This window comes from Delphinus delphis, chromosome 11, assembly GCF_949987515.2.
Source record: "Delphinus delphis chromosome 11, mDelDel1.2, whole genome shotgun sequence".
Lineage (NCBI taxonomy): Eukaryota > Metazoa > Chordata > Mammalia > Artiodactyla > Delphinidae > Delphinus > Delphinus delphis.
In genome coordinates, this window is record NC_082693.1 from 76,822,006 (window position 1) to 76,849,498 (window position 27,493).

The 27,493-nt window shown below is 38.3% G+C and overlaps 1 protein-coding gene across 4 annotated transcripts in view; it reads right to left on the reverse strand.

The window, feature by feature from the left end:
- Nucleotides 1-21,846, reverse strand: part of NR2C1 (nuclear receptor subfamily 2 group C member 1) — a 41,028-nt gene extending 19,182 nt beyond the window's left edge. Inside the window, exons 1-10 of one of the 4 annotated variants that reach the window (XM_060025387.1) lie at nucleotides 21,693-21,846; nucleotides 20,754-21,320; nucleotides 17,419-17,491; nucleotides 13,323-13,553; nucleotides 10,210-10,291; nucleotides 8,833-9,012; nucleotides 7,640-7,787; nucleotides 7,450-7,540; nucleotides 3,993-4,177; nucleotides 2,616-2,781 (exon numbers count right to left, since the gene is read on the reverse strand). In XM_060025387.1, coding sequence (XP_059881370.1) covers nucleotides 2,616-2,781; nucleotides 3,993-4,177; nucleotides 7,450-7,540; nucleotides 7,640-7,787; nucleotides 8,833-9,012; nucleotides 10,210-10,291; nucleotides 13,323-13,553; nucleotides 17,419-17,472 — 1,137 coding nt within the window. In that variant the 5' untranslated portion in view covers nucleotides 17,473-17,491; nucleotides 20,754-21,320; nucleotides 21,693-21,846. Of the gene's footprint in view, nucleotides 1-2,615; nucleotides 2,782-3,992; nucleotides 4,178-7,449; nucleotides 7,541-7,639; nucleotides 7,788-8,832; nucleotides 9,013-10,209; nucleotides 10,292-13,322; nucleotides 13,554-17,418; nucleotides 17,492-18,276; nucleotides 19,000-20,753; nucleotides 21,321-21,692 lie in introns of those variants that run through there. The other 3 variants (XM_060025388.1, XM_060025389.1, XM_060025391.1) reach the window with 3 other exon arrangements.
- Between the last annotated feature and the right edge of the window lie 5,647 nt (nucleotides 21,847-27,493).

A 27,493-nucleotide genomic window follows, 5' to 3' on the forward strand; every position in this document is an offset into this window, starting at 1 on the left:
TGAATGAGCTATAGAGAGGGCCAAGAAAGGGGCAGGCATGTCTGAGAAACGATGGGCAATGGAAAACTACTGAAGAATTTCAGGCAGCACAGAAGCATAACTGGATTGTTTATTTAACAAATATCACTCTGCTACCAGTGCACAGGACAAGATGAGGAGACTGGAAGCAAAGGTTAATTACTATTAACAGTTTAAGTAAAAAATTTGTAAAGGAATGAAATATGGCAGTAAAAATGAAGAGGAAGCGAGAAATTCAAACAATAGAATGGTTAGGATTCTGTCATGGAATGGAAGGTAGTGAGGTTTGGGGAGAATGATAATGTCTCCCAAACATCAAACATGGTGACTAGAAGGATTGTGATTCTAATATTGAGATAATGAACATCAGAGAGGAACAGTTTTAGAAATACCTACCTCTGTCTCATATGCTTATTTTTAAATGGTAATTCTATCCACCTTGATTATTTGTATAGGAAATTTAAAAAAATCAAGTGGAATAAAGTATATGAAATCACACCAGAAACTAAAGTTTAATAAAAATGTTAAATATTACTATTGTTCTAGATTCTTCAGAATCAAAATGCAAGTTACATATTAGACTATTTCTTCTTAATGTCTAGAATGCTTTCAATAAGACAACGAAAGCCTCCAAACCTCTTCTCATTTACAAAACGACAATAAAAATCCAAAGCTTCTCAACAGACCGTGGTGAGGCTCAAATGAAAGAATGTGCATGAAAGCAGGTGCAAACTGCACTGTACACAAAAATGCCAGAGAGAAACAAAATGCTAGTTAGTTCAGCAATTGAGAGGACTGAATTTTTGATTATAGATATCAGGGCTTGAAACTCATGACAATAAAATCTCAGTGAGAGAACTAATCATGACAGTACCAGGCTGGGAACTCACTGAAAAGTAAAACTCAAGAGGCTGTAAATAAGAATCAGAGAAGAAAGGAGCTGTCCTTTCCAGGAGAGCAAGAAACTTCATAGTGCTGATTCTGAGGATACCCAGAGTATGGTGGGTCAAAGACAGAATGAAAAAAACCAATTCTAGAAGGGAAAAAAAAGTTCTAATTTCCCCAATTCACCTGTCCAAAACAAATTTTTAAAGAATGACACTGATTATTCCCACTGCCTGTTCTTACAGCCCCCATAAATTTTTTTCTTCTAAAGTGCAAGTAAAACATTTCTAATTTTTTCCATGTAAATTATCTTTGGTGAAATGTTCCATAAAGACTGGTTTCACTGGTATGTTTTATTGCCTATATCAAATTACAGAATTATTTAAGTCACTGTGAGGTTTCTCTGGGCCATTTCTACAAGTCAAATTTTACAAGAATAAATTTTATCATATGCAGTTCTGGCCAGTGTTAGATTTATTTTGTGTTCATTATTTCTGCCAGTAGCACACATATCTATTTGATAACTGTGCATATTTTTGTAAGAAATCCATGGAAATTTATAATCTATAGTAAAGTTAAGAGCAACTACCCTCAGGTATTCCAGGACTGCTATGCATTGCTAATTGAAATCTCCTAAGTACTTGCAATCACTTGCATATGATTCGCTGACAGTACTCAGAGCTGGCAGAGCAAAGATAAAGAGTGGTTAAAATGGAGGGGTCAAAACAGCAGGGTCTTAATGTAGGGCCTCAATGGTCAGCCTATCTATAGCTGTGGTCCAAATATTATTTGAATGACAAATCAAATGCCAGAAAGTTATTTTCTAATATTCTACATGCATTGTTTCTAGTATTCCACATGTATTGTTTCCATCATAAATTAACATATTTAAGGAAGCAAAAAAGAAATTACAAATGTATCTTCTCCAAGTGGTTAAAGTACAAAAAGTTAAAAAACAGAAGTTAGAATTAAATAATTTTAACCTTCTTAAAATAAAGCTGAGAGCTTCCCTGGTGGCGCAGTGGTTGAGAGTCCGCCTGCCGATGCAGGGGACATGGGTTCGTGCCCCGGTTCGTGAAGATCCCACATGCCACAGAGCAGCTGGGCCCATGGGCCATGGCCGCTGAGCCTGCACGTCCGGAGCCTGTGCTCCGCAGCGGGAGAGGCCACAACAGTGAGAGGCCTGCGTACCGCAAAAAAATAAAATAAAATAAAAAATAATAAAAAAAATAAAGCTGAGAGCTAGCTAATTGGGGCAATATATAATTAATTGTGTTCTTTGTAGTTACTTGGTAAAAGCAGAATATCTGGGTCTTAGATAACTGGTTTACACTAAAGTAGTAGCAGCTAGGCGCTGGATAAACCAGTGGATTCAACACAGCACAAATGCCAATACTTAAGTTAAAAATACCACCATCAATAAAACTATATTTAATAGAGTCTAAATGAAAAAAATGTCTAAATGTTCTAAAAGCTAACTTTTATACTCTTAATCACATTATTTGATATAATGACTATGATTTATAAACAGGATGTTTTATTGAGCCATTATTTTGTATGTTTTAGCTGCTGTCTCAAATTCTATCAGGGGTATTTCTGACTTTAAAAGCACAACAAATATACTTTGATTTTTGAAAGGACAATTAAAATCAAAATGGTAACCAACATAAAAATTATGAAATATATATATATATACATATATATAGAAATACCCTGAAAGCTACATGTGAATCGCTGAGAAGTGGCCCCTCTTTTTCGATGTAATTTATGCTTGAGTCTCCAGCAATTAGATGTACGTTTCCTTCCATGCCCTCTACTGAGCTCTGACAGGCTGTGCTCTCTCCAGGATTCAATGCTTTTGCAAGAGTGTCAAATGCCCTATAAGGAGACATCAGAAGCTGTGAGCTTGGCCAATCTCCACAATAAAATGAAAATTCTATATAAAATTCTGAAGTTAAGATTTAGGCCTTAAAAATTGTTTAGAAAATAGAACTTTGGTGTATCACTGAGCATTCTATTTCAGTGATGTCTTTGACTCACTCTCTCCAAAAGCAACAAATTAAACTTCAAATATATCGTATGAAAAACTATATTATTATATTAATGTATTTTACCAGAGGATTAAAGTCTTTTAAAAAAACTTATGTAATTTAAGGGGAGAAAAATTCTTATGCTTTGGTATGAAAATATGCTTTTACAAGTTATACGTTTGATACTACAAGGTATCAGCCCATTTATTTTACATACATAAGTTATTTAGAAAACCAAGGGCAAGAACTTATGTTGACTTTATTGTATTCTACACAACACAAATTAGGTTTTAATTTTGTTTAAAAATTCAGAGAATACTTTAAAACTTATGGTAACACAGCTATATCTGAACTATAAGAATTTGAGATCAGGATGGCAAATAATATTAGCAAATTAACTAGTCAAAATAGCTCCCCATATTTTACAATGAAATGCCTTCTACAGCTCTTTAAAATCTCATATTTAACAAAGTACTTATTTGAGACTCTTAAATGCAGTTTCTTCAATATTTCAGAAGATGAATAGTGTGAAAAAAGCCTGAAAAAATCTGGTTTCTGCATCCTAAGTATTAATACCAAAAGAAGGAAAAGTAGAATTCTGATACGAGTTTCCTGAAGTGTAAACTTAAAATCGTAATTGATTCCACTAAGTTTTTAGAATCTATTTTCATCACTAGAAATTGGTGGGGAAAATGAACATGACTGCCTAGAAAGACAAATATTTAACTTTAAATACACAAAAGATAAAATCTGGCAACTAAGATATCTGAAAAATCAGACCCAAATTATCATCTTTATTGAAAAAAAAATTCCTGAATTTTATGACTACATTTCTAATCTTATCTTATTCACTTATGGCTCACTGTTGACAATGTAACCTGCTGGACATTTTATATTGAATAGAATTTTTCAATTAAAATTTACTTATGCCTTAAGTTTTCTAAGTCTAATAGAAATATGTTTTTTGAAACTTCTATAAATAATATTTAACATAAACATATTTTAAGAAATACTAAAGGACACTTGAGCAAAAGGACACATAATCAAAACAGACCTTACCTTGAAACATCACCATTAGTCTGCATTTCTTGATGAAATTCACACAAAGAGGTATCACCATTGCTTAAGCTTTCAATCATAGACATTTCATTACTATTTTGAGAAAGATCTTTAGTTTTTCCAAGGTTTGCTAATGATGTAACCACACTTGCCAATGTACTTAAATCTCCCTGACATGATTCAGCCTTTAAAAAAAAAAAAAAAATTAAAATTCTGCAAATTGGTTATCAGTAAACTTTTAAATCTGAAATACCTAATTCTAGAGTATGAAATGCCAAAAGAAAAGTACTCTAAGATAAATGAAATCCAAAAAGTAAAATCAAAGAGCTCTGAGCTTTGAGGTAACTTGAGGAAGCTACAAGTTTAAAAATATCAGGTACATTTCCTAGGAAATGTTTATACAAAAGTTACCTTAAACTAAAAACTGCACTTACTGGCTAATCTATCCATGTAACAATTGCTTTCTCTGTAAAAGGACATTACATTAGATGATCTTTCAAGTCCTTTTTAGCATTAAAATTCTGATAATATTATTACAGTAATTTCCAAAACTTATTATACAAACTTTAAAGTTATATCGGATAAAATTAATGTTTTATTAATGAAAAGAGAAAAAAAAGGAAAGTGGATTATTGAACAGACTTCTAGGATGCCAACTTTTACCAGCCACTGTGTTAAATGCATTGAACATCAGGCACTGTGTAGCTGGAAAGTCTCTTTACATATTTAAGATATTGGGCTTTTGTTATACATTGCACGTTTTCCTATTTGTCTTCAGCTTTTATTTTTGTTAATGTGTATTTTTATGCATATAAACTATAATTCTTTTATAAAAAAACTTTCTGTCCTTAACTCTCTGACTACCCAGAAATATAATCTGTACAGGAAAGGCAGGTAAGTGCTTGATTTTTCTTCCTTTTACTTACCTATTTTTAGAGCAATGAATCAATGCCATAGCAACCTCTCATGATGAAGGATGAATTCTGAGTATCATTTTAAATTCAGATTTTTATAAATTTTATGTGCTTCAATTCATTAGTTATTCTTTTATAAATGCTCTAATTATTCTACCCTAACCTAATGAAAGGCCCTTCGTTGCCTTCTATGGCCTATTGATAGGACCACAGATATTTAAAATTATTCATTATAGCTTTTTTTTTTTTCTTCCTTTTTTGGCTCTATTGGGTCTTAGTTGCAGCATATGGGGGATCTTCATTGAGGCATGCGGGCTCTTCATTGTGGTGCACGGGCTTCTCTCTACTTGCAGCATGCAGGTCTTCTCTCTCTGGTAGTGGCGCACAGGCTCCAGGGCACGTGGGCTCTATAGCTTGTGGCACGTGGGCTCTAGTTGAGGCGTGCGAGCTCAGCAGTTGTGGCACGCGGCTTAGTTGCCCCATGGCATGTGGGATCTTAGTTAACATTTTTAGGTATTCTTATTTTCAACTAAAACTTAAACACTTATATAATCTCTTCCATTTCATAACCTATGTATCTAACTAGATGTTTAATGTGGAAAGATCTCATATTGTAACTTGACAGTTTTGGGACCATTCGTCAGAAACTAACCACACAAGACTGTTAATACAATTTAATATAAAAACATATAGAAAACTACAGTGTCTGGGCAAATAGTAATTTTTCAACAAAACTTAGTTCTCTTCCTTTCCTAATGGAGGTAATGTCAATGAAATTGTAACCACCATTCTAAGCACAAACCATGTAGATAAGGATAAGTGAAATCTTGTATGTAATTCCTCACGATGTATATTTATGGTAAGATACCAAATCTCCTCAATTAATAACAACATGCTAAAGCTCAGCCTGTAAGGTAGACACTCTTATTATCCCTTATTTTACAGATGAGGAAAGAAACTGAGGCACTAAGAGGTCAAATAACTTGCCCAAGGTTATGCAGCTAGTAAATGGCAGATGAAATTTGACTCCAGAGCACAAGTATTAAGAGTGCCTTAAAGTATCAAGCAACAAATAACAGCATAAATCTGGCCATATATAGACTGAATAATCTTATGGGGCATATGAAACCAGATCACATTATAGCCTGAGAGAAACACTATTCATAGTCTCTCTGAAATCTGTCTTCAGGAAAAATGTTTAACACTAGAGAAACTCTACATGCTGGATTTAAATAAGCAAACCTTTTTTCTTTCAGACGCCTTGCTCAATAAAGAGCTGCTCCAACTCTCTAAGAGAACCCAGATGACCTGGATACATAATATGAGAGCTCATGCAACCCTACTCCTATTTTTGACTCAAGTCAATGTTTTGAGAGGTGTGCTAGGAATTTCTCTTCACCTGAAATATTTTAAGTATTTTAACACTAAAATCTGTAGGAGAACACAAAAGGAATATAAAGAATTTTATACTTATACATTTCTATTTCTGAGGACTTTTATTTCAAGATGAAAGAAACCTGGAAGAGGGCTTCCCTGGTGGCACAGTGGTTAAGAATCTGCCTGCCAATGCACAGGACACGGGTTCGATCCCTGGCCCACGAAGATCCCACATGCCACGGAGCAACTAAGCTCGTGTGCCACAAATACTAAGCCTGCGCTCTAGAGCCCGTGAGCCACAACTACTGAGCCCGTGTGCCACAACTACTAAAGCCCATGCGCCTAGAGCCCATGCTCTGCAACAAGAGAGGCCACCACAATGAGGAGCCTGTGCGCCGCAACAAAGAGTAGCCCCTGCTCACCACAACCAGAGAAAAGCCCGCGTGCAGTGAAGACCCAATGCAACCAAAAATAAAATAAATAAAATAAAATAAATAAATTTATATATTAAAAAAAAGAAACCTGGAAGACATTTAAATGTTTGTCATTTTCACATTGAAGCTATAATTGTTCTAGTGGAATAATGAACATTTCTACTGATAAAGTTAATTTGTATTACCAGGACTCGCAAAACGGAGGCTGCTCTAGTGACCTGGTCCACTTCACAAACCTAAACCTAAGTCAGTTTGCACTTAAAGGAAACACCTTTCAAGGAAACCTATCATACACCAGTCACAATCCTCCTGCTCCAGCTTTAGTGAGCTCACCTTACTCTAGACAACAGGACTCGATAGATTCACAAGAGAATCCCCAACCTCTGTGCCAATTAAGCCGTTTCCTCACTGCTGCTTCAAATGCTCTATAAAACTCACTCTTGACTAAATTTCCTCTGGAAGAGTGTTCCACTGCTTGTGAGCACTGTAATCTGCTAATCCATGGATTGTTTTCCCTTAAATAAGGGACATTAAACTCATCACTAAAATCTTTTAGTTTTGTCATTTGACACTACCAAATCGTTGATGATAATTTGTTAAAAAAAAAAAAAAGCAATTTGTAACAGGGAATATTTAAGACCAAATCTATTGGCCAAATTGATGGAGGAGAAAAGGAAAAAATTTTAAAAGCTTAAAAAAATTTAAGCTTTAAATTAATTGTACTAAACACACCTTATCTGGTGTCATCAGCATAGTTGACTCAGTTTTTAGGCCAGACTGATGAATATTCACAAACATTCCTGAATCTAACAGTCCTGCTGACCTGTAACAAATAAGTACAAATTTAGCCTTAGTTTCACTGGGAAGAAAAACAAATTACCAGCTCCTTAATATATGTGGTTTTTGGTTGTTTTTACTATACCTTGCAGTTTCACTATCTGTTACAAAAGTTGGAGTTGCAGCTAATGGGCTTCGAAGGTCTTTTCGAATGTAGATTTTTTCTGTTGAAGCGGCACAGTTGGAAGATTTTTCTTTTGATACTTCAATGGGTTTTCTTTCACACTGAACAGCTACAAAAATGTGTCAAACTTATATCACAATGCAGAATTTACAGGCAATTACAAATGTAAGCTTTAGGTCAGCAATGCTGCTAATGGGAGACATGGTTACTGTAACTGAACTCCAAAGATAACCATCAATCTTTAGAAATTATTTGCAAGTTCAACAAAGTTGCTTCAAAAGAGTAAAACTGGCCAATGTGCATCTCTTGTTCTCTTTCCTCTCCCTGCCCCAGCCGTGGCAGAAATGTAGAACTCCTATTTTTTAAAAGCTCACTGTCAAAAAGGAAACCTGAAGTTAGGAGTCCTTTAATTACCTATATAAGAGTATTAAAAAATGAAGTAATATTTAACCAACTGAAAACAATACTAATAGAGAACCACAAATAGACCGAAGTTAAATCTTTTTTCAGTTAAGGGCAGGGAGACTTTTGAGAAGCAATTCAATTGCTTAGTCTTCATTTATAAAACAGAGGTAATATATTTAATTTATTTTATAGCAATTTTATTTCATGATACTTAGGAGGTGGTATACTGTAGCTGTTAAATATACATTTTCTGAGAAAAAATAAACTGCCAAGATTAAAGTCCAAGTTCTGCCACTTATTAGTTGTGTGACCTTGGGCAAGTTACTAAATTTCCTCTGTTCACTCAAATGTAAAATGGATAACAGCAGCATCTACTGAGAATTTTGCTGTGAGAACAAATAAGTTAATTCATACGCTATACACAGAGTAAAGCATAATGAGAACTCAATACTAGCTATTTTCATTACCTTATTAATCACTTTAGTATTGATAGTTTAATCAAAAACTAAACATGTATCTATTACCATGTTCAAACTAAAAATACATGCCTAGCATATAGTCACTCAATAAAGATTTGTTGAATGTATAAAAAATACATACATATTCACATATTTCTATATTTCTAGTTGGAAAACTTTAAATTAAAAACCATATATATTTGACATATTTTAACATGTTAATTTTAACACACTTCTAAGAGTGTGCCTGAATTCTTAAAAAGTATTCTCTCCTTTAAAGCTAATACATACAGTCTTGTTTCATTCCAAACGCAATACATCTTTGTAACCTGCAGTATTGACAACGATTTCGATGGTGTTTATTAATAATACAGTCCTTTGATCCTCGACATGAATAAACTAAATTTTTTCGGATACTTCTTTTAAAAAATCCTTTGCAGCCTTCACAAGTTACTGCTCCATAATGACGCCCTAAAGACAAAATGTTTAAGAAAACACAAAAGTCACATATTTCAGCACTGAAATGAAATAAGCCCATTTCTTCCCTTTAAACATGAGATGAAACTGAGATTTCTGAGTATATGACATAAAAATTTTTTTTAGGAATTACCAAACAGAGAATGGCGCCAACTTATTCTCTGATAAAATATATTACAGTATGAGTTTTTAAATTTTGTAAAGTAATCTTAACAATGGCATGGAAAATTTGGGAAGGAGAAGAAACAAAATCACCCATAACCCCATGATATAAAAACTATTTTCACTTCTGAGATCACTTACAAATTATAGTTCTGTTATATACTTTAAAAAGTTATTTTATTCTAAAAACTTTGCTCCAAAAAAAGAATATAATGTCAGTTAGTATTTGAAATCTAATAATCTTTCCTCATTGTGAGTTCCACTTTTAAATTTCTGGAGAAATCTGTTATACTTTGATAAGCCTATCGTTTCACAAACCATCTCTTTGGCACAACTATTAACAAACTGAATATACTCCTGGAAAAGCTCTAGTGGAGGTTTTTTTTAATGAAGCTATGGAAAAGATAAAAAAGATTAAAGAAAACAAGCCGGGCCCTTAAACTTATCCCACTGGCACTTGTGAATCTATAGGAATAAATATGGGTGTGTATTTCTGGCATGAAGGAACTAAAATGGCATAACCCTGAGTACTAGAAATAGGCTTGGAGAAGTGCCTGCTCAGCTATGCAGAGCATTACACAGAGGTTAACCAGAGCCTTTCCACCTCAATAATCTGTTACTCTGTATTCCTGGAATGACAACAGGACTCAACAGGTAGATTAACAACCTAATTATACATGTTATTAAGGATCACAACTAATTTTTAAGCAATTCCTTTGACAAAACTGGTTTCACATTCAGAAAAATTTCCACATGTTCGGTTTACTTTCAAAAAGTGAAACTGTCTTTCATAACTCTTTGAAATATGCATTTTATGTCATTGCAAGATCACATTAAACTGCACTGAAATAAAAAACCTTTAGGAGAATAAAAAGCTCTGGGGAAAAATCAGTTAAATTTCATAGGCTACAAATATGAATCATAAAAACAACCTGCTTCTTTTTCTTTTTACTTTCAGTAGAAGAAACATGGTAATGAGATAGTTATTTTAACAAGAGAACACATATAGGAGGTTATTTTTAATGTTACCTGATGCTTTGTCTCCACATACTACGCAAAGATCAAAAACCTTATTTGGTCCTTGTTCGGAGGAAGAATTATCTGTTAAGAGCTAAAGAAAACCCCCCCAAACAAACAAACAAACAAAAACACAATAATTTGTTGTTACTTAGTAATATTCTCATGTAAAAAATTAAAAGAACATTCAGTCAATCTTACTTTTTGCTTTCTTTTTCAAAAGTTATTCTAAAACTTTGAACTCTATTAGGCATGCATCGATTAAAGTATTCTTAATTTTCTTTACATATAGATTAAGACTCCCATGTTATAAAAAGCACAGACAGAAATAATACCTTTTTAATTTGTTCAATGATAATTTGTTCCATAACAATTTCATTAAAGTAAACAGAGTCTTAAAACACACAAATACATGAGCATTTTTTACTGTATCTCACCCATTACGTATTTATTATTCATATGGAACACATTAAAGTACTGCAGCAGTTATCAGTCCTATCATGACATTCGTCTTTGAATAACTCAGAACATTTCCATATGGAATGACATGACTAAAATAAGCTATAACAGCATAAAAAGATAAATCTGAATTTTTTAAATAGAAAAGGAGTTATAAAGAAAAAAATATGTTAAAGCATTTACTTATAACTATGGAACATGACTGATATACAAAGGTATAAACTTTTCGAGCTGTCTAAGGTTTGAGTTAGGTGTAGAGGTTGAGAGCATGGACTCTGGAGTCTGTTAATGACAGCAAGTTAGTGGGGACTAGGTGGGATGGCCTTGGGCAAATCACCAAACCTCTTTAAATTATATTAAGAGCTCATCACTAGGTACAGCTAATGTAATACTGGCAAAGAAATACTAGTTTCTTCTTTCAGATTTATCCTTCAATCTTTCTGTCATTTTTTTCAATCTTTTGAAATGTGAACAAATTAAATTCAAGCCAAAAAATGCGTCATTTAGTAAACATCTTCCCCTGCTTTAAAACAGCCCACAAAATAAACCTCTACTTTGACTCTTTTTCTTCTCTTAGGGGTGTGAATGCCTTCAGGAATAATTCTGATTTTAAAAACTTTAAACAGTCATTAAAATACCTGTCCCAGGGAATTCCCTGGCAGTCTAATGGTTATGACTCCGCACTTTCACTGCCAAGCGTGCGGGTTCAATCCCTGGGTAGGGGAACTAAGGTCCTGCAAGCCAAGTGGCACAGCCAAAAAAAATTTAAAAATAAAATAAAATAGCAGTCCCTTACTATGTTATAGTGGCATCATTTCTTCTTATATCACCATAAAAATCAGTCTTCAATGAAAACTTAAACAAATAAACGAACAATTTCTGGTATTAGATGTCCTTTGAAAGCATCTATGACAAGTATCACTCTTTTCTTTAACAGCATATCTATTGCAAATGGTGCTAATATTTTATCTGCTATTATTCCTAAGGGTGGAAGAGACACTGAGAGGTTAATGGGCTTGCCCACATCCCATCTTGGTCACCAGACCAGAAATCAAATCTTTTTGGTCCAGGAGATTCTATCCTATACCTGGTTTCTCTTTCATTGCTCTCAGAGATGATCCATAACGTAGGCAAAGTACCAATATCATCTTAATTTTTAAATAGAGAAAGTCTTTTGAAAAAGAGTAACTTTAGAGTGAAGAAATCTTATATCACCTCTTAAGCCAGGTAATGTCACCAGTCATAAAACATGATGATAATAAGTACCCCTGATATGATATGATGAGAATGGCACTTAACCTCTGTGATCCTCCTCCCCAAAACCCACAACCCCAGTCTAACCATGAAAAAAAAAAAAGAATATCAAAGTCCCACAATGGGGCAACCTATAATATACCTGACCATTATACTTCAAAACTGTCAAAATCATCAAATACAAGGAAAGTCTGAGAAACTGTCACAGCTAAGAAGAGTCTAAGAAAACATGACAAATGTAGTATGGTATCCTGGAACAAAAAAGGATATTAAGTAAAAATTAGGGAAAGCTATGGACTGCAGTTGATGTATAAATACTACTAGTTCATTAATTATAACAATTGTATCACACTAATGTAGAATATTAATAATATGAGAAACTGTGTGTTCGGAGATTATATGGGAACTCTCTATACTAAATGCTCAATATTTCTGTAAACACAAAACTGTTCTAAAAAAAAAATCAAGTCTGTTAATTAAGAAAATAAAGAAATTAAGGTATGGATAATGTTATACATTTTTTTAGTGACTTCCGTCTTTCTGATAAGATAACTTTATATATCCTATCCATTTTCTACCGTAGCTGTTTCTAAAAATAATACAAATTATGTAATTGGAAGAATAATAGAACCAATCAGGATATATAGGCATAATTTTGTATCTTATGTATTTGGAGTTTTTCAATCCTAAAAGGGATTTTCTTTGATCAGTGTTTTCATCACAAAATACAGAACCCAATTTTAAGTTGGCATTCATTCTCCTCAAAGTCTCTGGAGGCAAACTTAAGGGTTCATTGTATTTGTATTCAAACATAGCAACCAGTGGTAAAAACAGCTGCATAACCATGATAGACTGCTTGCTACATCAATGAAGACGTAGTTGATTGACAAAAGAGGAAGCAAAAGTGACAAAGCTGGCAGCTAGAATATCAACTTCTTGATTTGGCAGCTGCTTGTTCAAGGCACAGGCATCTTGGTCCTGGAAACTGCAGCTACAGAATTCTATAGATGCTCCTGATTTGGAAGTTTCCTAACTGTGCAGATGCAGAAGGTCACTTAGAAGAAGTTCTGAAGCATGTTCCAGTAGTTATTCTTGGAAACCTGACCTACAAGTGTTTCTTCAGCCTTTCTAACAGTTCTTTGAGCTCTCTACATTCTTTGTTAAATCCTTTCCTGCCCAAACTAGCCAGATTGGCTCTTACTGTGAGCCACTAAAAACCCACCAAAATATATGGGTGTGAGGATGTTTGAGGAAAAGAATAGTGGCTCATAGGCAAGGGCAGCACATAATTTTATGCAAGATTTTTTCCTATTGAACATGCAGGACATAAAGTCTTAATGTCAGGACTTACACTTATGATATGCTTTTTATGTTTTTCAAGGGTAAGATAAAAAGAAACTCTAGTTATTTACCTGGAGGTGTTGTGCAGACAAATCAGGAGTTGTAAAAATAAACTGGTTGACACCTGTTGCATCTGGGGTTGTGAGGAAAACTTTTCCTGGAGTAGAATCTTGCCTGGCCAGAATGACTTTGCTTGGAGTAGAGCCACTGTGATTTGTCAGAATGAACTGTTTGCCTTGGGTATTATGATCAAGTGCTGTCACAATCTGGATTTTCTGGCCAGTCTGCTGCTCTGTAACAATCTAACACAATCATGTCATTAGTAATCAAGTCAACTTAATCTTTTTTCTTCTCTAAGCACAATTTTCTCATACCTTGAGACAAAGCTAGACTAGAAAAGCATACTATTATGTACATATGTTCAATATAATACACGTACACACACCATTAAATCTACCAATTCTAATTCGACATCCTATCCTACAGAAATAAACAAATGTGCAAATAAAGCTACAATAGTAAGAACACATGGATCTCACTATTTTGATTCCTTCCCTTCCTCTCCTTTTCCCCTTCCATTTACACAAACATATATTGGGTACATTCTATTTGCCAATCACTGCTCTGAGTCCTTGGATACAGCAATAAACAAAACAAAATTTTTATTCTCATAAAGCTTTTATTTTAGTGAGGAAAGGCAGATAAAAACCAAATAAGCAAATAATATTGTCAGGTGGTATTAGTGCTACAAAGTAAAATAAAGCAGAATAAGGTGAGAGTCATTGATGGAATGACAGTGATGAGGAGATGACATTTTTGCACAGACCTGAGTGAAGTAGCAGACCAAGGCTTAGAACTAGCTAGGGGAAGTGCATCCCAGGTAGAAGCAGCAGCCTGTGGGGCAGGAAGAGTGTGTTCCATACATCTGAGGCAAGAGCACACGGAGAGCTGTGTGAGTGAAATAGAATGGGAGAGAGAGATTTATGGTAGGAGGTGGGATCTGAGAGACAAAAGGGGCCAGACTGAATAGGACTTTGTAGGCCATAAAATGACTGATTTCCTACTGGATGACATGGAGATCCATCCACTGAAGGGTTTACAGAGAAGAGAAGTGGCAGGATCTTTTGCAGATAGGATCATTCTAGATTTAGTGCGAAGACCAGACTATGAATGTTCAAGAACAGAATTAAGGGAGACCAGATAGGATGCTATTGCACAGATACTGGCAGCACTTGGGTATCGTACATGGGCAGAGATATAGGCTGAGATCAGGGTAGCAGCCATGCTAGTGGTGAAAAATGATTAAATCTGGGATATTTTATAAGGGAGAGCTGACAAGATATGTTGATGGATTGGAAGTGGAATATGAGGAAAGAAGAGTCGAGGATGACTATAAAATTTTGGCCTGACCAACTGGGAGGACAGAATTGCCATCTACTGAGATGGAGTAGTCTGGGGAAGAGCAAGTTCATGAACAAAAAGAACAGCCTAGCATTGACGGTTTTTGTTGTTGCTAGGCAAATATTTTACAGAATAAACTCATTAAGCCAATTAAATTCCTTGATTCAATTTTAAAATGGCAAAGCTGGTTTCCAACTTTTTTCTATTTCTCTGAAATTATTTTCATCAAGACTATTTTCTATGCAAAATTTACAGCAAAGTTCTGAATCACTAATCAGTTACTCTCTAGAGCAGACGCTATTGATTATGGCTGCTGCCAATTTGAGTTTCCTTTGTCGACCATTATTTCTACCATATCCTGTTTTTCTGGCTGCAGTTTTAACTGTTGTCAATTTTATTTTGCATAGGTTATTTCTACCAAGTCTAGTCTCCATCTTCCTCTCTCACAATTTCTGCAATTTTCAATAACTATAAGATGTGACTTTGAATCAGTTCATCTATAATTTTATCATGTAAAGTTTATGTTGTTGTAAATTTTATTTTAGAATATTTCTATCAGAAATATCCATTGTAAACTGAATAAAAATCTAATGGCTCACAGTTATTTTTTAGAGACAAGCATCAGGTACATGCAGGGTCCAACTGTTATTGGGTTGAAACCCTTTGCTTAGATGGGTAAAAGTATGTTTACTGCAGCATAATAATTATAATTGGAAACTGAAGCAATCCAAATGGCCTTCAATAAGGACCAGTAAATAGATTATGGGGAAAAAAAATAGATTATGGAAATAGTTCTCAGGTCTCAGGACCCCTTTACACACCAAAAAAAAAAAGTCACTGAGAGCCCAAAGAACTTCTGTTTATGTAGGTTGTATCTATTGATATTTACCGTATTACAAATTCAAATAGAAAAATATTTTTAATATTTATTAATTCATTTAAAAATAACCCAGGGACTTCCCTGGTGGCACAGCGGTTAAGAATCCGGCTGCCAATGCAGGGGACACGGGTTCGAGCCCTGGTCTGGGAAGATCCCACATGCCGCAGAGCAACTAAGCTCGTGTGCCACAACTACTGAGCCTGCCCTCTAGAGCCCGTGAGCCACAACTACTGGAGCCCGCACACCTAGAGCCCGTGCTCCGCAACAAGAGAAGCCACTGCAATGAGAAGCACACACACCACAATGAAGAGTAGCCCTGCTTCCTGCAACTGGAGAAAGTCCGCATGCAACAACAAAGACCGACCCAATGCAGCCAAAAATAAATAATAAAATAAATTTATTTAAAAAATAAATAAAACCACCCATTAAATGTTAACATAAGTAACATATTTAATGAAAAATAAATAATTTTCCAAACAAAAGAAAAATCAATGGGAAGAGTGGCAATGATTTACATTTTTGCAAACTGCTTTAATATCTGGCTTAATAGAAGCTAGATTCTCATACCTACCTGGGCATTCAATCTGCTGCAATATGTTGTTTTGGTTAAAATATATAAAGAAAATCAAGCCTTACATTTACTAGGTAAAAGAGGGAAGAATATCTTAACTGTTTCTTCAAACTGTGTAAACTGTTCTTTAATATGACACCAAAACTTGACAAGTGATAGCTTTTTTAGAGGTTAGTTGCAATGTGGAATCAGAAACTATATATTAAAATCTATCCGGCAATGTAAATCCTTTACTCATGAGTGATTGTGTAACATCGTGCATTGGTCATTTGGGAAACACTGGTTCAGTGAGTTATGTACACCTTTTAAATGTTGACATATTTCATCATACAATATCACATGACATGCAGCCTCTGGAAAACTGCACCATATACTTGTGACAGAATGATAGTGAAAAGGCAAATACTGTAACATTTTAGTATTATTATGAGAATGGTTTTGACCTTGCTGACTCTCTGAAAGAGTTCCTAGATGATACTTTGTAAACCTTTAGATTATGGTACCTCTTACTAGGACATAACTTGTAAAAAAAAATGAAGACCTATCTATTGACATGGATGTCCTTCTACTGGTCTATTAAACCTCAGATTCCACACCTGTCAGAAACATTCCCTGGCTAGATCCTCACTCTACCACAACTCTTCATTAGTTGTTTTTCTTCTGTGCTCCCATAACACCCTATAGAATTATCACAGCACTTACCATATCCTATTATGATTGTCCAATTATTCAACTGTCTCTCACTAGATCAAAGCGAACTTTTTATTTTTAGTTTTTTTTTTAACATCTTTACTGGAGTATAATTGCTTTACCTTGCTGTGTTAGTTTCTGTATAACAAAGTGAATCAGCTATACGTATACATATTCCCATATCCCCTCCCTCTTGCGTCTCCCTCCCACCCTCCCTATCCCACCCCTCTACGTGGTCACAAAGCACGGAGCTGATCTCCCTGTGCTATGCGGCTGCTTCCCACCAGCTATCTATTTTACATTTGGTAGTGTATATATGTCAATGTCACTCTCTCACTTCGTCCCAGCTTACCCTTCCCCCTCTCCATGTCAAGTCCATTCTCTACATCTGCGTCTTTGTTCCTGTCCCGTCCCTAGGTTCCTCAGAACCATTTTTTTTTTTTTTTTAGATTCCATATATATATGTTAGCATACAGTATTTGTTTTTCTCTTTCGGATTTACTTGATCAAAGTGCACTTAAATTCAAGGGTATCTTTTATCTCTGTACCACCAAACCCTAGCATATACTACACTTGGTATAAATAAGTTTGGTGAAGCAGTGAATGAACGGTAAACTAGACATACCTCTCCCATCTGTTGTTCAATAATTTGATGTGCAATTTCTTCTATGGTTGCCATGATTTAATTGCCAAGTGTCCTGCCAAAAGTAAAAAGATGCTTTTTTACAGTTATACCCATAAAACGTATTTACTGAAGAATTTAAAAATGGAATTATATGTTAGGATTTGCTTCAAAATAATCCAGCTGTGTGGGTGGGGGTGAGAAGGAATAAACAAAACAAGAATGGCCATGTGCTGACAATTACTGAAGACTGCTGAAGTTTATACAGCGTTCATAAAACTATTCACTGTGCTTTTATAAATTCTGAAAACGTCTATTAAAAAAACCCAAACTATTCAATACCAAACAATTTCACTTTTCAAAGATACTGAAGCCTAAGCTGCAGACCTGATATAGATTAGGAGTAGTTTATTAACTGAATAAGGGCAACCCAGCCTGTAAAAAAAAACAACATCCTTGTAGTCATTTAACACACTTTTAAAGCAGTATATTGTAAACGCCGACAAAATAACTGCATTCATTCAGAGGGCTAGATTTCTCTAGAATTTTGTAATTGTTCTTCCTTGTTCTATTAATTTGAATTTTAATGTAAAACTGTCTTCAAATGGATTTGAGAGCCAGTAAGATTAATGGGTTGACTTCGGCTTTTGCATTTTCTCTGTATCAGGTAGTCAAGAATACAAAAATTATTTCTGACTTTATCATATTATATACTATGATAAATTCACTAATATTCTGTAATTATAATTAATATTAATTGCCAAATTGTCTGAATTATTTCTTTCAATTACTTTTAAAACCTTAAATCCTTCAATTACTTGTTCTAAAAGCAATACACAATATTTAGATTAATTACTCAACTCTCTCTCACTAGATTGAAAAGTAGTGCCCTCAACCTCTCTGGAACCAACCAAGGAGACAGTTACTTCCCAGGTCTGTGTGCTCTGAGTCCATGATGGCAGTGGCAGCTCTCCCAAACTCTGACCCATCTTTGGCGGGTCATTCTTCCCTTTTCTTGAAGGATAACACATGTTCAAAACTGAATGGCTCTATTGCCCATCCAGTAGAGTCCCAGAAATCCAATAGCCTTCATTCATTTCATCCCATCTCTGTCCCCTTCAGTCCAAGATGGCAGCATTTCTGCTGGCATGAAATTCCCAGAAGTCTTGCTGCTTCCCATGCAGTTCATGGGGGTCCAAGCCATCAGACAAGAGAGTCCTGAACAGATCTCTTCTGGATAACTCCATCTCTATTCCTGGCTTGTGCTGTATGTAGATCTCAAGGACACTGCTAATGTTGCAGTCTTCTGAACAAGGCCGCATATTTTCTCCCACAAGAAAAACTCTTCCTCTGAGATTCATTTAAGTCAGTTACACTACAGTTTTTAGTGACTTTTATTGTCATTCATTCATTTCTGTTCCAATTTCATTACTCATTGATGATCTGACACTGATTGTTGTCCCTTTCCTGCCATTCTCCCAGTTTCCTGACCTCAAAGTCCATTAATGTTCACCCAAATGCTACTTTAATATTGTGCTGTCAGATTGCTCTAACATATATATTTAATAAAATTTTAGCTCTTAATATTTTTCAAAGCCTTTCCTTTAACTATAGGACATGAGGTGTCCATTTATGTATTTGTTTGTTTATTTATTTATGGCTCTGTTGGGTCTTCGTTGCTGTGCAGGCTTTCTCTAGTTGCGTCGAGCAGGGGCTATGCTTCCTTGCGGTGCACGGGCTTCTCACTGCGGTGGCTTCTCTTGTTGCGGAGCACAGGCTCTAGGCGCGTGGGCTCAGTAGTTGTGGCTCGCAGGCTCTAGAGCGCAGGCTCAGTAGTTGTGGTGCACAGGCTTAGTTGCTCCATGGCATGTGGGATCTTCCCGGACCAGGGCTTGAACCCGTGTCCTCTGCATTGGCAGGTGGATTCTTAACCACTGTGCCACCAGGGAAGCCCATGGACGTGATGTGTCATTTGTTAAACCTTACATTCTAGCCATATGCACTACTTGTATCCTTGAATTTACCATGTTGCTTCGTGTTTCCATGTCTTTGCTAATGGCTTCTCTACCATGAATGCTATGGAATCACTAGATCAACATGTTTGTTTTCCAAGACGAAATTTAACTCAAAAAACTGAGGAAAAATGAGCATTCTTTACATATCGTTGATGTAAGTATAAATTGTTATATTTCTAGAAAGAAATTTGCCTATGTCTATGAAGTGCCTCATTGATCCAATAATTCATTCAATATTCTTCCATTCAACAAATACTTGTTGAGTGCTTACTATGAGCCAGGCATTTTTCTAAATGTTAGGGATTGAGCAGGGAGTATTAAAACAAACGTCCCCTTGTAAAATTTATATTTTGGTGGGGTGAAACAGACAACAAATTTCAGCTACTCCCAGAACTGACTTTCCTGGATGATTATTTAATATATACAAACTGTGCATATGAAAAGCCCCTAGAAGGCAAGAATCAACTTTGTGTCAGCACCTTTGACAAATAGCAAGATCTCAGGATGCTTACAGAACTGAAACGCATCCTCAGTCTCCTGTTTCAGAAGTACCAATGTCTCTTTAATGGTCAAAGAATAAAGTTTCAGCCCTTCTCCTGGTATTTTTTCAGTATTTACTAAGCCCCTATAACATGCCTGCCACTGCAGACACAAAGCAGCATTCCTTTATAGTCTGACTTCCTCATCTTCTCATTTTATCTCCTACCAGTCCCAGAGGGGCCTCTGTTTAGGACAACTGGAATGTTGTTTATTCCCCAATATACAGTGCCAAGCTCCTCTTCCCTCATTTAAGTTTCCCACCTTTAAAACTCACTTCTAATTTTTTTTTGTTTTTAATCCAATCTTTCTAGATGAGTACAGCATTTATTGTGTATACTAAGGCTGTTAACAAGGCCTCAAGAACAAACTTCTGTTTACTTCTAATACTGTATGCAAAATTTTATGGGAAGGTGCATTTTTCTAGCGAGAGTCCATGGCCTTCATAAAAGATTTTAAGAGGGTGCAGAGGGTCCTATATGACTTTTAAAAGTTACATGATTATATATACTGTTAATCCTTTATCATACGCGGTTTCTTTTGTCTTTTCTATTCCCCAGGAGTAGGAATTATATTTTGTGTAGCAGACATACAAACAGTAGATATTCTGGGAATGTCTGCTGCCTCTGATTTCCTAAAAAAAGACTGAGATGTCCCTACAAAGAATGATGAAATTACATTTTATGCGATCCACTTTTTAATAAGAATAAATAGAAATATCTCCTTTAGATCTACCAAATTGACACACAAGCAAAATCTAAAATCAATCATTGTGTATCAACCAACCGCAGAGCAGTCACTGTTCAAAATCCCTCCAAAGTCGAAGGCCTATTTACAAGTTCCGGAGGCACAAAACCCCTAAAGGGCTTAATTTCAAGTCTTTTTGCTTTTCCTTTCCAGTTACTATTATTATTTTTTAAACAGCTGACGTATTTAGTGAACGTTACGAGACAGGTTTGGCAACATTTGTCATTCGTAAAACGGCATCTGCTGGAGTCGGAGGTACAGTTTAACAAAAGAGCTACTGGAAGCTTGGACATGCCCACTGCACTGAGGACCCTTGGCCGTTCCATTTTATTTCTCAAAAGATACAGGTCCAAAGGCAGCGGCCACTCCCGCCCCCGTCGGTCGTGAAAGTTGAGAGCATTATTCCGTCCGTCCTGTGTAAGCACGAGTACTAGCCAGAGGCTCGCGGTGAAAGGGATCCGGGCCTCGGCTCGCGACCACTCGCAGCCAGGCCGGCCTCTCCGCATCCCGCCGGCGCTCGAGCCCAAGCGGCGCCCCGGGCCCGGGGGCGGCGCGCGGCTTCCTCAGGCGGGGGAAGCGGCAGCGCCGCCGAGACGGAAGCTTTTCCTGTAGGTGAAAGGTCAGAGGCGCCGCGGGAGAGGCTGCAGTGCGCGCCGAGCCGCTCGGGGACTCCCTCTCGCGCCCGCCGCCCCAGCCCCTATCCGGGCTCCCGGCCCCGCGCCGAGCTCCGGCTCCGGCCTCGGCCTCTCTCGGAGCCCCGGGCACTCGGTCCCGCTGCTGCGGCCGCTCTCCGCGCTCCCAGCCCGCCCCGAGCAGCGCGCCGCGGCACTGCCGGAGGGCGGGTTCCGCCGGCCGAAGCCGCAGGCTGTTGGGAACGCTGGGGGCGCGTCCGTTGGCACCTGGGAGGAAGGGACCTCCCCACGGTACCCGCTCCGGGCGCCGCTGCAGCCGCTTTTCTCCTCACCCGTCCCTTCTTACCGGCGCTTCTCCGCCGAGCTACGTCCTTCGCCGGGCGTAGACGACAGCCCCGCTGCAGCTGCTGCTGGGCGGCGGGGGGGGCTCCGGGAAGAGACAGGTTGGAGAAAGCTGAAGGGGGGAGGGCCAAAAAAATGGGGGCAGGGAGCTTTCTGGGTTTGGGTATTTGGGGGGGGGTCAGAGTTCGTGACCCCTCCCTCAGCTCCTCGGTGCGCGCTCCCGTCCGCGCCTGCGCACGAGTGCAGTGGAGAGGCGGCGAGAGGAGGTAGTGACGTTCCCCGAGTAGAGGGATGAGAGAACCCAGCCTGTGGAGGTCGACTGTCCCCTATCGGATGGGAGGGAGAATGCTTTGCCGCAGCTGCGCGTCCCTATGCGGGACTTCGAGAAGCCGCGTGGCCGTAGCGTTCCGTTTGCAAAAGGCGGTCGTTAAACGAAGTTTTGAGACTGTTCAGATTTGAGCCAGGATAGATAACCCAATCAGTTTTAGACAGTTCGGCTTCTAATTTGTGGTGAAGTGGGCTCTGTTTCAGGCTCTTAGCTTGGACTAAACGGCTTATTAGAGGACTAACAAAACTGGGTAGATCCCGATAAAGTATTTTAAATAACCTTAAATAAAACAAGCTGGGGCATAGTCCTCTATAGTAAGGCTAAGTTTTACTTATAAAGTCTTGTGAGTAAATAAGCATAAGGGCTAAATGGAGCTAGAATTTAATATCACTTAGAATGAAAGCTTCCGAAGACTGGCTTTAGTCTGTTTCACTCAGCGGTGTATTCCCAAGCTTATAGGACAGTGCCTAATGGTCAATGAAGATTCGAGAAATGAGGCATTGATGGAACTTCACGTTCTGATAGTGGCTCCTGAGGCACCGAGGTGTGGCAGCCAGGGCTGCCCTGTGTGCAAAGCACTGTGTGGTTTAGATGTTAAGAGAAGGGGGTCCTCAAAATGTCTTTTAGTTTTGATTGGCACTAGAAAAGCAGTCACGGATTCAGGCCAGAAACCCAAGTCAGGGAAAACAAAAGTGCACTGGTAAGGAGAACATCTCCTCTCTCATTTCCCTCTGGAACTAGGAGGCTGGACAAAGAAAAGGGGCAAGCAGAAACCGCTAACAAGTAAAAATATGCTCTATGCCTCATTCTCTGGAAGTCTCCCTGTTCCTTTTAGTACCGTTTGTCGTGTGTTTGGTGGTTTTAAGGCAGCCCCTCCTCCGTCCACCCAAATTTGGGATCAAATCGTTAAGTGTGTCCCAAAGACAAAAGCTATAGGTCCAATGGGAAAAGGCAATCTGAGACCTTTCCTCTATTCTTAGTGCCTAACATGCCATTTGGGGAGTATCTTTTGTGGGTGAGAAAGAGCTTCCCCTAATTATGATTCAGGAAAACAGGTCAGTGTGGTTCATCTTTGAATGTGTGGTTCATGGTCAGTGTGGTTCATCTTTGAATATATGGTTCATGGTCAGTGTGGTTCATCTTTAAATTTTTTTAACTATAAAAAATTATGGTTTAGGGTCTTCCCTGGTGGCACAGTGGTTGAGAGTCCGCCTGCTGGTGCAGGGGACACGGGTTCGTGCCCCGGTACGGGAGGATCCCACATGCTGCGGAGCGGCTGGGCCCATGAGCCGTGGCCGCCGAGCCTGCGCGTCCGGAGCCTGTGTTCCGCAACGGGAGAGGCCTCGGCATTGGGAGGCCCGTGTACCGCAAAAAAAAATTATGGTTTAAAAGACATCATCGGGCTTTCCTGGTGGCGCAGTGGTTCAGAGTCCGCCTGCCGATGCAGGGGACTCAGGTTTATGCCCCGGTCCGGGAAGATCCCACATGCTGCGGAGCGGCTGGGCCCGTGAGCCATGGCCGCTGAGCCTGTGCGTCCGGAGCCTGTGCTCCGCAACGGGAGAGGCCACAACAGTCAGAGGCCCGCGTACTGCAAACAAACAAACAAACAAGACATCATCACACCAATAGTAGATTTAGTAAATTTATTGTGTATAAATATAATATTAACATTATTTACAGTGCTAATATTTTATTTATAAAGGATCTACATATGTGGACAATAAGATACAAACTATATTATCATTTTAAGTAAAAAGTGTTTCTATAAATTTGTCATTTAAAAAAATAGTATTTCAGGCTTCCCTGATGGCGCAGTGGTTGAGAGTCCGCCTGCCGATGCAGGGGACACGGGTTCGTGCCCCGGTCCGGGAAGATCCCACGTGCCGCGGAGCGGCTGGGCCCGTGAGCCATGGCCGCTGAGCCTGCGCGTCCGGAGCCTGTGCTCCGCAACGGGAGAGGCCGCACAGTGAGAGGCCCGCGTACCGCAAAAAAAAAAAGTATTTCAAGATTGGTTCTTAACATGCTGTATGACCAACTCATATAAAAGAACCCCCCCCCCAAAAAAAGAGAGGGATTTGATATTGAGGCTTTTTGAAAATTTACTACTACGTTTATCTTAAAACAAAACAAAAATCCTACTAGAAAATTTCCATTCGAAAATAACATTAAAAGTGGCATAGGCTCCAGAATGATTTGTGTATTAGAGGCATTCAAAAAAAAAAAAAAAGATCCATTTGAATTAATTTAACTCACCAAATACTGGGTGTCCAGTTCATGCAAGGCACTCTGCCAGATGCTGAGGAGGAATCTCAAATGAACAAGATATAGTTGTTGGTCTCAAGGCTAGGATGTGATAAGCACCATAAAAAAGTCTGTTTAGGAGCTAAAGGCTACGGAAGCATAGAGGAAGGAGACAGTAGGTCTAAGGAGGAACAGAGAGAAAGCCTAGGATCAACTATTACAGAGAAGTCTTGGATAAATAGGCAGAAATGGAGGTGGGTGAAAGGATAAAGAAAAACAAAATGATGTGAACAGAGAAAGGTTGGGTTGGGGTTACCTGCAGTGTGTGATACCTGAGGAAAAGTGTTCCACACCAAGCCACTCGGAAGCCAATGAAGGTTGTAAAGAGCAGGGATGAAACTAGATTAGAACTATGCCTTACAAGATGGCTCTGGCAATGTTTAAAATGGGACCATGCAAAGAAGGCATTGGAATTAGAAGAAAAGTTATGCCAGTCACTGGGAAGAGGTAACAGGGACTTGATCTAGGGCAGATGCAATAACAGAAGGACAACGAAGACAGAAAGGATACAAAGGCAATTGTAGAGGGTCCCGTTGACACTTGGAGGCAGATTCTGGAGCCTAGAATGGTGTTCTTCCATTGCAGAAGAAAATATACAGATTTGAATGAAAAGAAATTGAGTTGAGTTTTAGGCATGTAAAGTTTAAAGTGCTTAAGATGTAGATGTCCAACAGGTACTTGCAAATATGGACTTGCAGGATGGTGGAAAGAGCAGGTCTAAGATCTGAGTTATAATGAGGGCACTTTGGGGACTCTGATTTGGAGATGACCAGAATCCTGTCCTTACTTTCTTCAACAAATATTTTCACTTAAAAGACACAGGGTAGGTATTTTGTGAGAAACTGACATATTAGATATAGTATCTGTCTTCAAGGAGTGGGCAGTGTAGTAAGACAAATAGGATTTATCTCTCTGGAAGTTCCAGTGACGATATTTAACTACAATGGATCTCAAATTTCAAAACCTGAGTACAATGAAAGCACACTCTGAGACATATCAACATACGCTGTGATAACATTTACATTTTAACTAAATTACTAAATAGCAGGCTTTCCCTATTTCCAGATGTATTTTACGAACCAAATATAACACATACCTTTGGCTAACAAAACTACACTTTAAAGTTGTCATCTTCAATTAGTTGTTTCATTACAGCTTTCTATTAAACAAAGGTTGCTCTGATGATCTCATTTTAAGAAATGCTACTACATACTCAAAGAATCAAGGTTTTGGTTAAAAAGGAAGTATCTTGGGCAAAGGACAGTAGGAGGATACTGGGTACATTAGGGAACAGGGGAAAAGGTTGGGGAGAGGTTCAAAAACGTGGGATGATGCCAAAGATAACCTTTCTCATTCTCCTAGACTCTGGAGGGTCCTCTGCATTTACAGCTGCCACAGATAAAGGAGGAACACTAGTTGTAAACACGTACTAAGAAGGCCAGCCTTCCCCTAGCTTGACCTGGCATCTCTTGTCTAGGTTTCCTTCAGCATCCTTTTGGGCTTAACATTATAACTGCTCTTTTCTCCTCCTTATGAATAAAAGGAGATACTTGAAAAGGATTTGATGGAAGCACATGTATCAGTGTAGTAAATACAGTACTCTTGGGATCTAAGTACTATTTATTAAAGTCTTTATTGAATTTGTTACAATATTGCTTCTGTTTTATGTTTTGGTTTTCTTGGCCGAGAGGCATGTGGGATCTTAGCTCTCCAACCAGGGATCGAACCCACACTCCCTGCTTTGGAAGGGGAAGTCCTAACGACTGGACCACCAGGGAAGTCCCTCTAAGTACTATTTATACCTTCTCCTCATTTACAGAATGCATCCAATTTTTTTTTTTGCTAAAATATTAGCTATCAAGAGAGGTTTTTGAAAGTAGCTTTACAAGAAAATGTATATAATTAGGTTTCTCATTTGACATTGAATGAGCAAGGTTAAATAACTGATCAGCTTCAGTGAAGTTATGAAGGATTGATAAGGGGGAAAGGGAATGTTACTATTCCACATTTAAAACATCTTGGCGGGGAAAGTGGTTCAAGACGGCGGAGTAGAAGGATGTGCGCTCACTCCCTCTTGTGAGAGCACTGGAATCACAACTAACTGCTCAACAATCATTGACGGGAAGACACTAGAACTCACCAAAAAAGATACCCCACATCCAAAGACAAAGCAGAAGCCACAGTGAGACAGTAGGAGGGGCGCAATCACAATAAAATCAAATCCCATAACTGCCATGTGGGTGACTCACAAACTGGAGAGCACTTATACCACAGAAGTCCACCCAACTGGAGTGAAGGTTCTGAGCCCCACATCAGGCTTCCCAACCTGGGGGTCCGGCAACGGGAAGAGGAATTCCTAGAGAATCAGACTTTGAAGGCTAGCGGGATTTGACTGCAGGACTTCGACAGGACTGGGGGAAACAGAGACTCCACTCTTGGAGGGCACACACAAAGTAGTGTGCTCATCGGGACCCAGGGGAAGAAGCAGTGACCCCACAGGAGACTGAACCAGACCTACCTGCTAGTGTTGGAGGGTCTCCTGCAGAGGCAGGGGTGGCTGTGGCTCACGGTGGGGACAAAGACACTGGCAGCAGAAGTTCTGGGAAGTATTCCTTGGCATGAGCCCTCCCAGAGTCCACCAAAGAGCTGGGTAGGCTCCAGTGTTGGGTCACTTCAGGCCAAACAACCAACAGGGAGGGAACCCAGCCCCACCCATCAGCAGACAAGTGGATTAAAATTTTACTGAGCTCTGCCCACCAGAGCAACACCCAGCTCTACCCACCACCAGTCCCTCACATCAGGAAACTTGCACAAGCCTCTTAGATAGCCTCATTCACCAGAGGGCAGACAGCAGACGCAAGAAGAACAACGATCCAGCAGCCTGTGGAACAAAAACCACAATCACAGAAAGATAAACAAGATGAAAAGGCAAAGGGCTATGTACCAGATGAATGAACAAGATAAAACCCCAGAAAACCTAAATGGAGTGAAGATAGGAAACCTTCCAGAAAAAGAATTCAGAATAATGATAGTAGAGATGATCCAGGACCTCAAAAAAAGAATGGAGGCAAAGATTGAGAAGATGCAAGAAATGTTTAACAAAGACCTAGAAGAATTATAGAACAAACAGAGATGAACAATACAATAACTGACATGAAAAATACACTAGGCGGAAT